This window comes from Mesoplodon bidens, assembly GCF_964165515.1.
Source record: "Mesoplodon bidens genome assembly, chromosome: 15".
Lineage (NCBI taxonomy): Eukaryota > Metazoa > Chordata > Mammalia > Artiodactyla > Ziphiidae > Mesoplodon > Mesoplodon bidens.
The window spans coordinates 35,204,936-35,218,626 of record NC_138171.1 but is presented as its reverse complement, the minus strand read 5'-3'; the positions used below and the strand labels follow the sequence as shown (position 1 = coordinate 35,218,626).

The following is a 13,691-nucleotide window of genomic DNA, read 5'->3' as shown; positions in this document are numbered from 1 at the left end:
CAACAGTTTCCACCTGTGGGAGAAAAACTTGAGGCTGTGGGCTCCCCTGGAGATCTTGTCCAGACTGCGGAGGTTTAATGTGGCTCAGAGTGGAGATGCGGAAGGAAAAGGGAGCCAGCGGCCTGGGTCCTGGGAAGAGGGAGGCGAGGCAAGGTGGGGGGGTGGGGGGGATGGGGGGCGTCGGCCCACGTGCTGGTGGGGGACAGGAGAACAATGGAGGCTTTGGTGATTGTGCAGGATCCACCCCCAGCTTCCCAGCGTGTCCCCTCTGCGGGCTGGATCCGGGTGGCTGCTTGGGGGTGGGGCGGGGGGCCCTGAATGGGCCCCTTGTCTCAACTCTGGGTGTGGGCCAGGCTCCCCGGGCACACAGTGCCCTCGCCAGGCCTGGCCGGCCTCCGTGGCCTCCACCCCCAGCTGGCTGAGGATGGGGCCCTGTGGGTGAGCAGGCCCCTCCCTGACAGCCTCGGCTCCGGCCCAGGCGGAAGAGGCAGGTAGGGAGATGGACCCCATCTAGTGGGGAAGCGGGGAAAGCAGCAGCCTCCACTTCAGGAGACCCCCGGCCCCACTAGGGGGGACCTGCTGAGAGTGGGATCCTGGAGGCAGACCTGGTTTGGACTCCCCGCCCTGTGGGCTCCATAGATTTATGACTTGGGCAGGTTCTTTGGTTTTTCTGAATCGCAGCTTCCTCCTGGGTAAAATGGTACTGACAATAATACCTACCTGAAGGGCAGCTGGGAGGGTTACATGACATCAAACATGGGAAATGCCCAAGGAGTACCAGGCACTCAATAAATGTTAGTTTTCCTTCCTTGGATTCGGGGGAAGGAGGGCCAAGGGCGCAGGGATTGGCTCCGGGGATCCTGGAAGGGTCTCGGGTGTTGGGGTCAGGGCCAGGCAGGCTCTCACAATGGGCTAGAACTCTCCCTCCCTCTGGGTTCTCATCCACTTTGACTCCTCTCCCGGTCCCAGGGAGGGGAGGAAGGGCCTAAGATGAGTCACTGAGGGGATTTTTCCTCCTGGATTCTCTATTTCTTTCTTCACTGCTATGCTAGAGGCTCCCCAGAGACCCCTGAGGTGGCGGCCACTGGCCTGCAGCCTGTCCTCCTCCCCAGTGAACTAAATGCTGGTTCTGCCCCCTACTTGGGGCTTGTGTATCGGAAGAAATGGCTATGGTCATGAGGTTCTTCCGATGGACTTGGCGCAAGATTAGTCGCTGGGTGAGTTTCAGAGATCGCCCCTTCCTCTTGCCCTGCTGGGGTAGGAGGTGCTGGTCAATGACCTCTAGGTCACAGAAACCCGCACTTCCTCACCTGGCCTCCCTCCTCTCCTGGCCACCTGTGGCCAAACAAGACGGAGAGGGAGGTGGTGAGGGACAGGACAGCTGGGGAGGAGGCCCCTTCTCCGCTGGGCCTTCCCTTCTGACTGTTGTCTCTTGCTCTGCCCCTCTCTTCTGTCTCTTCTCTCCCTGTCTCGGTTCTTAGGTTTTCTTCTGGAAACACAAAGCTAAGTCAACCATCGTAGAACGCACTGACTCCAAGAAAAATGAGTTGAAGGTGGAGAAGACTTCCAAGGTGTCTGAGACTTTCAAGTTGGTTGAGTCCCCCAAGGAGGCTAAGGTCTCCAAGATGGATGTGTCCTCCAAGGTAGCTGACCCCTGCGTGTTGGCCAAGACCACCGCAGACGGGGCTGCAGTGGAGGCGGGCCACGGGCAGAGATGGCTGTTGCAGCTGCCCCGGACTGCCGTCAAATCTCTCTCCACACTCATGGTCTCCGCCCTGCAGTCTGGCTGGCAGATGTGCAGCTGGAAGATCAGCATGTTGTCCCCCTTGTCCCCAGCAGCACCCCCCTCCTATCCCCCATGACTCATTCACGCTGGTGGGAATGTAAAATGGTGTGGCCACTCTGGAAAAACAGTGTGGTCAGTTCTTCTAAAACTAAACATGCAGTTATCATATGGCCCAGTGATTGTACTCCTGGACATTTATCCCAGATAAATGAAGTTTTATGTTCACACAAAAATCTGTACGTGAGTATTCATAGCAGCTTTATTCATAAGAGCCCAAACCAACCCTAATGTCCTTCAATGGGTGAGTGGTTAAATTGTGATATATCATGGAATGATACTACTCAGCCATAAAAAGGAACAAACTATTGATATATGCAACAACTTGGATGGCTCTCAAGGGAATTATGCTGCGTGAAAACAACCAATCCCAAAAGGTTATATATTGTATGATTCCATTTATACTATATACCACTCCAGAAATAACCAAATTAGAGAAGTGGGGATCCAATTAGTGGTTTAGTGGTTGCCAGGGGCTGCGCATGGAGGGAGAGACAGGGGAGGTGGGTTGGTTATAAAAGGGCAACATGAGGAATCCTTGCGATAATGGAAATCTTCTGTATCTTGACTATGGTAGTTGGATACATGAACCTGCACATATCATGTAAAATTGGGAAGAATTCAACACACACACACACACACACGAATACAAGTAAAACTGGAGAAATATGAATAAATTCAGATCAGTGGATTGTATTGATGTCAGTATTCTATGATACTACTACAGTTTTGAAAGATTTTACTATAGGGGGAAAATAGGTAAAGAGTATAAGTATTATTTCTCACAAGTGCATGTGAACCTATAATTATCTCAGTCAAAATTTTAATTTAAAAAGGGAAGTGTCTAGATTACTACCAAGTCAATTTATTTTTGTTTTGAATTAGGTATTACTGCATTAATAATAATTTTTGAAAGTTCACCTGGGGAATTCCTTGGTGGTCCAGTGGTTAGGACTTGGCGCTCTCACTGCCGAGGCCCAGGTTCACTCCCTGGTTGGGGAACTGAGATCCCACAAGCCGCGCGGTGTGGTCAAAAATAAAATAAAATAAAATATTCTGGGCCTGGAGAGAGGCATCAGGTAGAATAAGTTAATGGATTGGAGTGATATTTAAGAGGTAGAATTGTCCCACGTGGTTGATTGCATGGTGGTGAGGGGCGAGGGAGAGACAGACATGAAAACAGGCTGGAGCCATTCACTGGAAGGACTTAGGGGAGAAAGTAACAACTTTAGGGCATTGGGACAGGATGAGTTGAAGTGTCAGAGGGACATCTGCAGGGAGATGTCTAGGAGGCAGTGGGATATACAGGCCTGGAGGTCACAGACGAGAGCTTTGGGTTGGAGACAGAGTTGGGGGTGTCATTCTGGCCTTCATTTTAATGCACTCTCCGTGGAACCCTAGTGGGGACTCAAAGGTGGGTCGGACATGGTCCCTGTCTTCCAGGAGCTTGCATGCTGGTATTGAAAACAGATGAGTCCGCCGAACAAATAGTGCATAAAATGTGGTATGACGGGGTGAACACAAGAGTAGAGACAGGCCGAGAAGGCTTCCTGGAGGAGGCGTTGCCCAAGCTGAGGCTTGACAGAGCAGGTGGAATTAGAAAAGCCTTTGCCGTTTATCTGCAGGTGGTTCCACCAGTGGTTTCCCCCTAGACCAAGCTGTTCATCTGTGCTCATCTTCTCTCTTTCACAGTCACCTGTGAGTTCTACCTCAGTCACCTCCCAAATGAAGACCGAGTCCCCTTTGGAGGCGAGAGGGACTGAGGTACTGCGGGAAGTGTACCTGGTGCTGTGGGCCATTCGGAAACAACTGCAGCAGCTGGCCCTCAGGCAGGAGAGGCTGCGACGGCGCCACATCCGGGCCCACATCTGTCCCCAACCTGATCCAGTTCAAGGCTTGAAACAGGATTCCCAGAGTCCCCTCTAGGGGGGAACCCCACATCCTCAGAAAGCCCCCACCTCACTCTTAAGTAAGGTTGATAGGAGAGGTTAGGGCAGCAGGCCAGGAGTTGTGGGTGAGGAGAAGTTTTCATACCATCACCTCTCATCGGGACCCCAAGGCCTGGCCCACGGGTCCCACATACTCCCCTTCATTCCTTTTATTCAATTTGTAAAAAATTATCAAAATGTTGGGAAATAAATATCGGATATTTCTGAGTAGAGGTAGAGTGTGTTTGTGGATGGCCCGAGGCACTGAGGGGAACTTGGTGGGGGGGGGCGGGTAGGGGCACCTGGGGCGCCGGCCCAAATATGTGTGGGAGTAACGGGGCAGGGTGCGGGTGGCGGGCAGGCCCCCACACACTTTTAGGGGCTGAATTGTCTTTGGCAACTGTGCCGGGCCAGTAACGATAGTCTCAGAGGCACCGGTTCATTGAGGACATGCTGGGTACCAGGTGCTGAGCCTGGGCTCTCGCTGGAAATCCTACAAGACAGACTGTTGCTGATGTTACGGGACTTGTCCAGGGCCCTACGGAGAACGAGACCTCGCTGGAAATTCCGCCTCCTCAGCTGGTCCACTGCCCTGCCTCTCTGGCGCTCTTGGGCCCGGCCATGACGAGGGTCAGGGTCCCTCACTTGGCGGACGCGGACACGCATCAGGCTCCGTGGGCCTCGCCCCTGCCGAGGGCGGCCGAAAACTACATCTCCCAGGGTTCCCGGCGGTGAGGCTGGGCCGCAGGGCGCAGAGGGCCTGGGCCGGGGGCCAGCTGGGTCGCGGTCGGAGAGCGCGGGAGGGTGTCTGCCTGGCGCCGCGGGAGCAGCGGCTGGAGACCGTGGCGATCTGGTGCGAGGTTGGGGGGCGGGGGCAACACGAGGGGAGACCGTGGAGCCTCAAGTCCCTTCTCCACCTTAGCCTGCCCTTTTGCCGGGCCACGCGAGGGCGCAGAGGTGGCTCCCCAAGGAAAAGCAGGGATATTTCTCCAGACGGTAAAATTCGGGGATGTCAGAATTCACAGGGCTTGGAGGTGGGGGAAGGTGCACGGGTTGGCAGCCGCGCCCGAGCCTAGGGGGCAGCAGAGGCCCTGGGAGCGGGGGAGGGACGGCTGTGCTACTGGGTCTTGCTCACCGAGACGTTAGGTGTGAGCAGGAGGCGGTGGGCGTGAGCAAAGCTGGGAGCCGGTGAGGAGCAGCAGGGATGGTTTGCTGGAAGCTCCCAGTTCACTAGAAAAGTCAGCAAACTCTGGCCCCCAACCCCACCCCCCGCAGCTCTGGCAAAGTTGGACACCATTGCTGGGAATTTGAGTGGCCTTTCCCAGAAGTCCGGAGCAGCCCCCGGCTGCCCTGCCCGATGCCCTACAGCCCTGCTACTCTGAGCCTGTTAGCTGTGCACCGCACCTCAACATTTACAGCCCTCGTAATACCACCCACCACTTATTAAACACCTACTCTGACTATTTTTATGTCTTGTTCTAAGTACTGTAATTCTCACAGTGGCTTTATGATGAAGTATTATCACTTCCATTTTTTAGAGAGGAAAGCTGAGGGACAGAAAGGTCATGTTTAAGGTCGTGCAGCTTTCATTCATCCAACGAATGTCTAGCTCACACAGGACATGTTACATACATGTTACATGGCAGGTGTTCAATACATGAATGTGGTGCCTTCTCCAGGAATCCGTTCTGAGGTGAGTCTGAAGCCAGTCAGGCCCTCAAAACGTTCTAATACACAGTGGCTCAATTCTGGGGCTTTCAATCACCAATTATTCACCACATCTCCATTGTGTGCCAGGAACTGTTCTGGGGCCGAACAGGCCATGGTGGGTCTGTCCCAGGAACCCTGGAGGATTAATGGGTCCCAGGCTTTTGGAGTGGTGCCTCACTGTCTAAGGTCCAGAATCAGCCCCTCCAAATCCTTAGAGAGATGCTCCTCTTCCTATTGGGGACCTAATAGGAAATTTCAGTGAGAGGAGGGTAGAAAGGCTGGGCGCCCCTGAGGGTCACTAGTAAATAGCCTTACAAGTAGCTACAGGCCCAGGAGCTAATGGGCTTGAGGCTGTGGGCTTGTGGGAAGGAATACACCTCCCATTTTTCTCTGGCTTCTTCAGCGTCATTAGGATGTAAAGGGAGGAAAGGAAGAAGGTGAGTTCAGCCAGCAGCCAGGGGAGCTGCTGGCACCTCCCACCGTCTCTCCCTCCCCAGACGTGATGGAGTCCTGTCTGGGCTTGGCCACGCGGGGGCAGGAAACTCATGAACTCATGGGAGAGAAAGGGATGGGACGGAGGGGGAAAGTCCATCGAACTTGCTTTTCCTAGATGTCCCAGTGCACCCAGGCGGCCTCCTTCCTCCCCATCCCAAGTAATCTAGTCCAGAGCCCTGGAGAAGGCCCGTGTTGGGACGTGAAGATGAAATTCCCAACTGGGGGGAAAGCATATAGGATCTCCTGGGGTGGAGATTTGTGTGGGGGGTGGGATTCTTACCCACCCAGCCCTTTCCTGGTAGAGAGCAGTGGGGGGGACAGTGTGACCCCTGGGGAAATCTTCCTCCTGATGAGTCTTTTTTTTTTTTTGACCGCGTTGGGTCTTCGTTGCTGCACGCAGGCTTTCTCTAGTTGCGGAGAGTGGGGACCACTCTTCGTCGCGGTGCACGGGCTTCTCATTGTGGTGGCTTTTCTTGTTACGGAGCATGGGCTCTAGGCGCAAGGGTTTCAGTAGTTGTGGCATGCAGGCTCAGTAGTTGTGCCACATAGGTTGCTCCACGGCATGTGGGAAATTCCTGGACCAGGGCTCGAACCTGTGTCCTCTGCAGTGGCAGACGGAAGTCCCCTGATGAGAGTCTTGAGCAAAAATCCCACCTTGGCCAAAAAAAAAAAAAAAAAGAAAAAGAGAAAAAAGAAAAAAAAGGGACTTCCCTGGTGGTCCAGTGGTTAAGAATCCGAGTTTCCATTGCTGGGGGTGCAGAACTGCTGGTTGGGGAACTAAGATCCCGCATGCCACGTGGCACAGCCAAAACAAAAAAAATCTCGCCTTGGCAGCTCGGTGCTTTATGTCCACCTAGAGGGGTGGGATAGGGAGGGTGGGAGGGTGACGCAAGAGGGAGGAGATATGGGGATATATGTATATGTATAGCTGATTCACTTTGTTATACAGCAGAAACTAACACACCATTGTAAAGCAATTATACTCCAATAAAGATGTTAATTAAAAAAAAAAACTCGCCTTGGACACCTTGCCCTCCTGTCCCCATCAGACCCCAAGCACTTCCCCTCCCCCAAGGCTGCTGGACTCCATGAGGCAGAGGTGGTAGGGCTCATGGTGGGCCCAGCTGGGACCAGGGGTCTTAATTTTCAAATCCCACCCATCCTAATGGGGCGGGGGGCCCTGGAAGTGTGGGGAGCAAAGGAGAGTGCTGGTCCCAGATGCCCCTGCTCTTTTCTCAGTCCTGCCTCATCTCCCCTCCACCCCTTCATCATCAGATTTCCTGAAAATGTCAGATCTCTTCTTTTTCCCTGGGATCCCTCTACAATCTATTCATCACACAGCAAAACACGTCACTGCCTTGCTTAAACCTTCCAATGGCTTTCCATCACCCTTGGAAAAAAACCCAAACTGTCCCCTTTGTTTAAAATGCCCTTCTCTCAGATCTTGTCATGGTGGGCTCCTTGCCCCTCTGGATTCTGTACAGACGTCGCTATGTCTTTGTGGACTCTTTCCCTGACCACCAGACCTACAGATTGGGAGAGAGCCACTGTCAAGGTCATCCTCTATCTCTCACCATGTTTTATTTTTTCATAGTACTTAACAGTATCTGAAATTATCATATTGATTTGTTTACCAGTATACTTGGGTGGCAGCAGGGGAATTCAGTAGTTAAGAGCATGGGAAATGGTTTAAGTGAACACTTCCTTGATGTGTAATCTTGGGTAAATTGGTTAACCTCTCGGAGCCTCGGTTTCCTTGTTTGTGAAGTGGGGCATGGTAGTGGTCCTGGTGTCATAGGTATGTCGTGAGGGTCAGGGAGATGAAGGCTGGCACACCATAAGGGCTCAATAAATGTTATGTGCTTTTATGATGCTAATGGTTATGATCTATGGTTTATGATTATTATCTCTGCGGCCTAAAACAGTGCTGAATGAACCAGAAAGTAAACCTTCACCTAGTGTGTGGGAAGCACTTTCCAAACAGCTCTCTGCTGGAGGCAACGCCAGTTTTGGAAGTGACAAAGAATGCCGTGTGCCGTGAGTAACAGGAAGAGTACTTGAGAGAGAGTCAGGAGATCCTGGTCCTGGTCTCAGTATTGCTGCCACTTTGCTGTGGGACTCTGGTGAATCCCTCTCCTTCTTTGGGCCTCAAGCTCTTCAGATAAAATGATGGGTTGAAACGGCTGGTTGATCTGTCCCCAGCCAGCTTCCAGGGGGTTCCAGTCGGGTCCTGTGCTCCCTTTATCCACTGCATGCTTTTCAGGGTTGGGGACACATGGTGCCTCTAGCTTCCTCAGCTCTGCTTGCTAACAGTTCAAAGCTGCCACAGAGAGAGTTGACCCAGGGTAAAATATTATTGTTTTAAGCCTTTGAACCCAGAGACAAAGTCCCAGGCCTGGACACTGGATCATCTTTCTACCCCTGTCCTTCCCTCCCCTTCAGCCTCATCCACGTTTGTATTTGAGCCCTGGGGGAGGAGAGCCAGTCCTGAGCCCCACTGTGGGCTGGGCAAAGGCACGAAGGTCTTGGCCTCAGACACACGGGCAGGGTGTGTGTACAGCTGGAAGTACACACATGGATGTGCCTGTGTGTACTTGTGGGTCTCTGTAGTTATATTTTAACTTGTTCCTGTTTTCCTCTCAGGAGTGGCAGGACTGCGATTAATTAGAGGAAAAGGTTGTAGGATGGCAGGGCTGGCATTCTCTACCCTCTGCCTAAGGGAAGCTGTCACCTGTCAAATGAGATGTTAGTCTCTAGGACTGTTGTAGGGCTAGCTTCCTTTGTCTACCCCCTCCCCCCAAAATAGGCACATGGTCCCCCAGGACTTGAGGGAGGAGGGGGATGAGAGGGGAGCACCTTTGGGATTCAGAGGGCTGGAGCTCTTCCAAGGGGCCAGGAGGGCTGCAGGCCTGGGAGCAGGTGTTTCTGGTGGTGGCCTCATGCTGAGTCCTTTGTCCCCTGGGTCATTGCTGCCCAATTTGCCAGCGCTGTCTACTCCTTACTGGAGCTGCCTATCTACTCACTGGGTCAGTCTGGGGGGACAGGGTAGACTGGCTGCTAAGACCTCCAAGGGAGGGGCTCTTTTCTTCCCTTTTCTGTCCTCTTTGTTTCAAAAACTGAGCCTACCTGCCCCACACCTGTCTCCCAGCTCACCTGGTATGCTGTGTCTGTCTCCCTGCTAAAGCTGAGTCCTGGCCTGCCAGTCTCCCTTTCCCTCAGTTCCTCCTGGAGCAGGTGGCTGCAGAGGGGCAGGTTTTGGAAGGCGGGGATTGGTCTTTTTGTGTTGAAAGAGGAGTCTGTGCCTTGTGTAATGAGTTGTGACGTGGGCTGGGCTTGCCCAAGCTGGGGCAGATGGGGCCCTTAAGAAGGTTGGTTCCCAGGGTGCAGGGAGGTCTGCACCACCCTTCTCTGGATTTCTCTCCTCTCCTCTAAGTTTAAGACCCAGTTGTTTTTCTTTTACCGTTTATATGCTCTGACAATTTTTCTAGTCTTTTCTAGAGACCCACAGAGTTTAAGAGTTTGCATTCTGGAGCCAGACTGCTGGGTTTTGAATCCTGGCTCTACCACTTACTAGCTCTGTGGCCTTGGGCAAGGTGCTTAACCTCTCTGTGCCTTAGTCACCTCACCTATGAAATGGAGATGATATGGGAATGATGTGAGAATTTAATGAATGAATGCATCGAAAAAACTTAGAACACTACTTGCTACATATTATGTGCTGTATACATATTTGGTTTTGTTATTATTTCTTTGTCGAGAAACTTTAAATGTGAGAGGCATCGGCCCTTTATGATATGAGTTGCAAATATTTTAACACAGTCCTCTGTTTTCTTTTTTTTAAACTTTTATTTAGAAATAACATGGATTCATATGCAATCGTCAGAAATAATAGAGCTCTTGTATACGCTTCATCCAGACGTTACTCAGTGATAACATCTTGCATAACTGCAGTACAATAGCACCACCAGGAAATGGACATTAATGCACTCCACTGACCTTATTCAGATTGCACCCATTTTACATGTACTTATTTGTGTATGTGTGTGTGTGTGTGTGTATTTAGTTCCGTGTAAATTTTTTTTTTTTTTTTTTTGCGGTATGCGGGCCTCTCACTGTTGTGGCCTCTCCCGTTGCGGAGCACAGGCTCCGGACGCGCAGGCTCAGTGGCCATGGCTCACGGGCCTAGCCGCTGCGGCATGTGGGATCCTCCCAGACCAGGGCACGAACCCATGTGCCCTGCATCGGCAGGCGGACTCTCAACCACTGTGCCACCAGGGAAGCCCTAGTTCCGTGTAATTTTATGACATGTAGATTCCTGCGACCACCACCACCACAGTCAAGATACAGAACAGTTCCATCAAAGGGATATCTTGTGCTGCCCTCTTATATCCTTAGCCATATCTTTCCCTCTCCCCTCCCTAACCTTTGGCAACTACTAACCTGTTCTCCCTCTGTATAATTTTGTCATTTCAAGAATATAATATAAATGGAATCTTGTAGTACATAGCCTTTTGGGATTGGCTTTTTTTCATGCAACATAATTCCCTTGAGATTCATCCAAGTTGTGCATGTATCAATAACACGTTCTTTTTTATTGCTGACTAGTATTCCATGGTATAGTTATTCCACAGTTTGTTTAACCAGCCATTGAAAGACATTGGGTTTTTCCAGTTGGGAGCTCTTCCAAATAAAGCTTCTACGAACATTTGTATGCAGATTTTTGTGTAAGTTTTCATTTCATGCACAAGAGTGCAATTGCGGGGTCACAAGTTAAGTGCGTGTTTCGTTTTGTTAGAGACTGCCAGGCACTTCCCTGGTGGTGCAGTGGTTAAGAATCTGCCTGCCAATGCAGGGGACACGGGTTCGAGCCCTGGCCGGGGAAGATCCTACATGCCGCGGAGCAACTGAGCATGTGTGCCACAACTGCTGAGCCTGCGCTCTAGAGCCTATGTGCCACAACTACTGAACCTGTGTGCCACAACTACTGAAGCCCGCGTCCCTAGAGCCCGTGCTCCGCAACAAGGGAAGCCATTGCAATGAGAAGCCCGCTCACCGCAACTAGAGAAAGACTGAGCACAGCAGCGAAGACCCAATGCAGCCAAAAATAAATAAATACATTTATAAAAAAGAAAAAAAAGAAACTGCCGTACTCTTTTCCGGTATGGCTGTTTCATTTTACATTCCCGTCAGCAATGTGTGAGTAATCCAGTTACTCCACATCCTTACCAGCATTTGCTCTTACCACTATTTTTCATTTTAGCCATTCTGACAGGTGTGTAGTGATATCTCATTCTGGTTTTAATTTTCATTTTCCTAGTGGCTAATGCTATTGAACATCTTTTCATGTATGTTCAAGTAATTGCCATCTGTTTAGCCTCTTTTTTTTTTTTTGGCTGTGGCACGCAGCATGCAGGGTCTTAGTTCCCCGACCAGGGATTGAACCTGTGCCCCCTGCAGTGGAAACGTGGAGTTTTAACCACTGGACCCCCAGGGAAGTCCCCACATAGCCTCTTTAGTGAAATGTCTGTTCATGTGTTTTGCCCATTTTCTAATTGGATTGTTTGTTTGTTTGTTTTTTACAGTTTTGAGAGTTTAAAAAAATATTCTTTATATATATATGTACTTTGTTGGAGATGGCAAATATATTCTCCCAGTCTGTAGCTGCCATTTCATCCTCTTAGCAGGGTCTTTCACAAAGTAAAAAATTTTAATTTTGATGAGGTCCAATTTATCAAGTTTTCCTTTTATGGACTGTGCCTTTGGCATCAAGTCTAAGAACTCTTCCCCTAGGTCTAGGTTCTGAAGATTTTCATCTATTTTTTCCCCTATATTTTATAGTTTTGTATTGAAGTGTATGATACATTTTGAGTTAATTTTTATATAAGGTGTGAGGTTTAGGGCAAAGTTCATTTTTTTGCTTATGGATGTGCAACTGCTCCAGCACCATTTTTTGAAAAGGTTATCCTTTCTCCACTGAATTCCTTTCACCCCTTTGTCAAAAATCAGTTGGATCGGGGCTTCCCTCGTGGCGCAGTGGTTGAGAATCTGCCTGCTAATGCAGGGGACACGGGTTCAAGCCCTGGTCTGGGAAGATCCCACATGCTGCGGAGCAACTAGGCCCGTGAGCCACAACTACTGAGCCTGCGTGTCTGGAGCTTGTGCTCCGCAACAAGAGAGGCCGCGACAGTGAGAGGCCCGCACACCGTGATGAAGAGTGGCCCCCACTCACCACAACTAGAGAAAGCCCTGGCACAGAAACGAAGACCCAACACAGCCAAAAAAAAAAAAAAAAAAAAAAAAAATTGGATCATATATTCACCATTCTCTTTTAAAAAAAAAAAATCAGTTGGATCTAATTCTGAGTTCTCTAGTCTGTTCCATAGATCTATATGTCTGTCCCTTGCCAGTACCCCACTGCCTTGATTACTGAAGTAAGCCCTACCACTGGGTAGAGTGATTCCTCCCACTTTATTCATTTTAGCTGTTATTTTATTTTTCAAATATACAATACAGTATTATTAACTATAGGCACCATGCTGTACATTATATCCCCAGGACTTATTTTATAACTTGAAGTTTGTGCCTTTGGACCCCCTTCACCCAGTTTGCCCACCCCTACCCCTTTGCCTCTGGCAGTCACCAATCTCTTTTCTGTATCTATGAGTTTGGTGTTTTTCTTTTTTAATTCCACATATAGGTGAGATCATACAGTATTTGTCTTTCTCTGTCTGACATTTCACTTAGCATAATGCCCTCAAGGTCCATCCATGTTGTTGAAAATGTCAGGATTTCCTTCTTTTTTATGACTGAATAATATATACACATTTTCATTATCCATTCATCCATCAGTGGACACACTTAGGTTGCTTCCATGTCTTGGCTATTGTAAATAATGCTGCAATTTATTTATTTATTTATTTACTTTTATTTATTTATTTTTGGCTGCATTGGGTCTTCATTGCTGCACACGGGCTTTCTCTAGTTGGGCGAGCGGGGGCTACTCTTCATGCGGTGCACAGGCTTCTCATTGCGGTGGCTTCCCTTGTTGCTGAGCACGGGCTCTAGGCGCGCGGCCTCAGTAGTTGTGGCTCGCGGGCCTTAGAGCGCAGGCTCAGTAGTTGTGGCACATGGGCTTAGTTGCTCTGCGGCATGTGGGATCTTCCCCGACCAGGGCTCGAACCCCTGTCCCCTGCACTGGCAGGCAGATTCTTAACCACTGCGCCACCAGGGAAGCCCAGTGTTTTTATTTCTTTTGGACAAATCTCCAGAAGTGGGATTGTTGGATCATATGGTAGCTCTATTTTTTTATTTTTATTTTTATTTTTATTTTTTGGCCACGCCACGAAGCTTGTGGGATCTTAGTTTCCTGACCAGGGATTGAATCCAGGCCCACGGCAGTGAAAGCACCAAGTCTTAACCACTGGACTGCCAGGGAATTCCCTGGTAGATCTATTTTTAATTTTTTGAGGAACCTCTCTACTCTTTTCTATAATGGCTGCACCAATTTGCATTCTCATCAGTGCACAAGGGTTCCATTTTCTCCATGTCCTTGCCAACACTTGTTATTTCTTGTCTTTTTGATGATAGCCATTCCAACAGGGGTGAGGTTATTTTACATTATTATTATTTTTTTTTTTACCACACATATATTTTTGAAAATTTTTATGGGGTTAGATAGAGATTTCGGTGTAACTTGGAGCATGTCATCTCTCCAC

The 13,691-nt window shown here is 49.8% G+C and overlaps 1 protein-coding gene across 1 annotated transcript; it reads left to right on the top strand.

Annotated features, from left to right (window-relative positions):
* The first annotated feature begins 204 nt into the window (after window positions 1-204).
* SPACDR (sperm acrosome developmental regulator) lies at window positions 205-3,984 on the top strand. Its single transcript, XM_081257559.1, has 3 exons — window positions 205-1,217; window positions 1,482-1,808; window positions 3,536-3,984. Exons 1-3 carry the CDS (start codon window positions 1,164-1,166, stop codon window positions 3,767-3,769), a joined length of 615 nt encoding a protein of 204 aa, XP_081113685.1. The 5' UTR covers window positions 205-1,163; the 3' UTR covers window positions 3,770-3,984.
* The last annotated feature ends 9,707 nt before the right edge of the window (window positions 3,985-13,691 follow it).

Coding starts and splice junctions, on each gene's coding strand:
- SPACDR (XM_081257559.1), top strand. CDS start 1,164: ATGGCTATGGTCATGAGGTTCTTCCGATGGACTTGGCGCAAGATTAGT. Junction 1,218..1,481: donor GGCGCAAGATTAGTCGCTGG/GTGAGTTTCAGA, acceptor CTCGGTTCTTAG/GTTTTCTTCTGGAAACACAA. Junction 1,809..3,535: donor GGCAGATGTGCAGCTGGAAG/ATCAGCATGTTG, acceptor TCTCTTTCACAG/TCACCTGTGAGTTCTACCTC.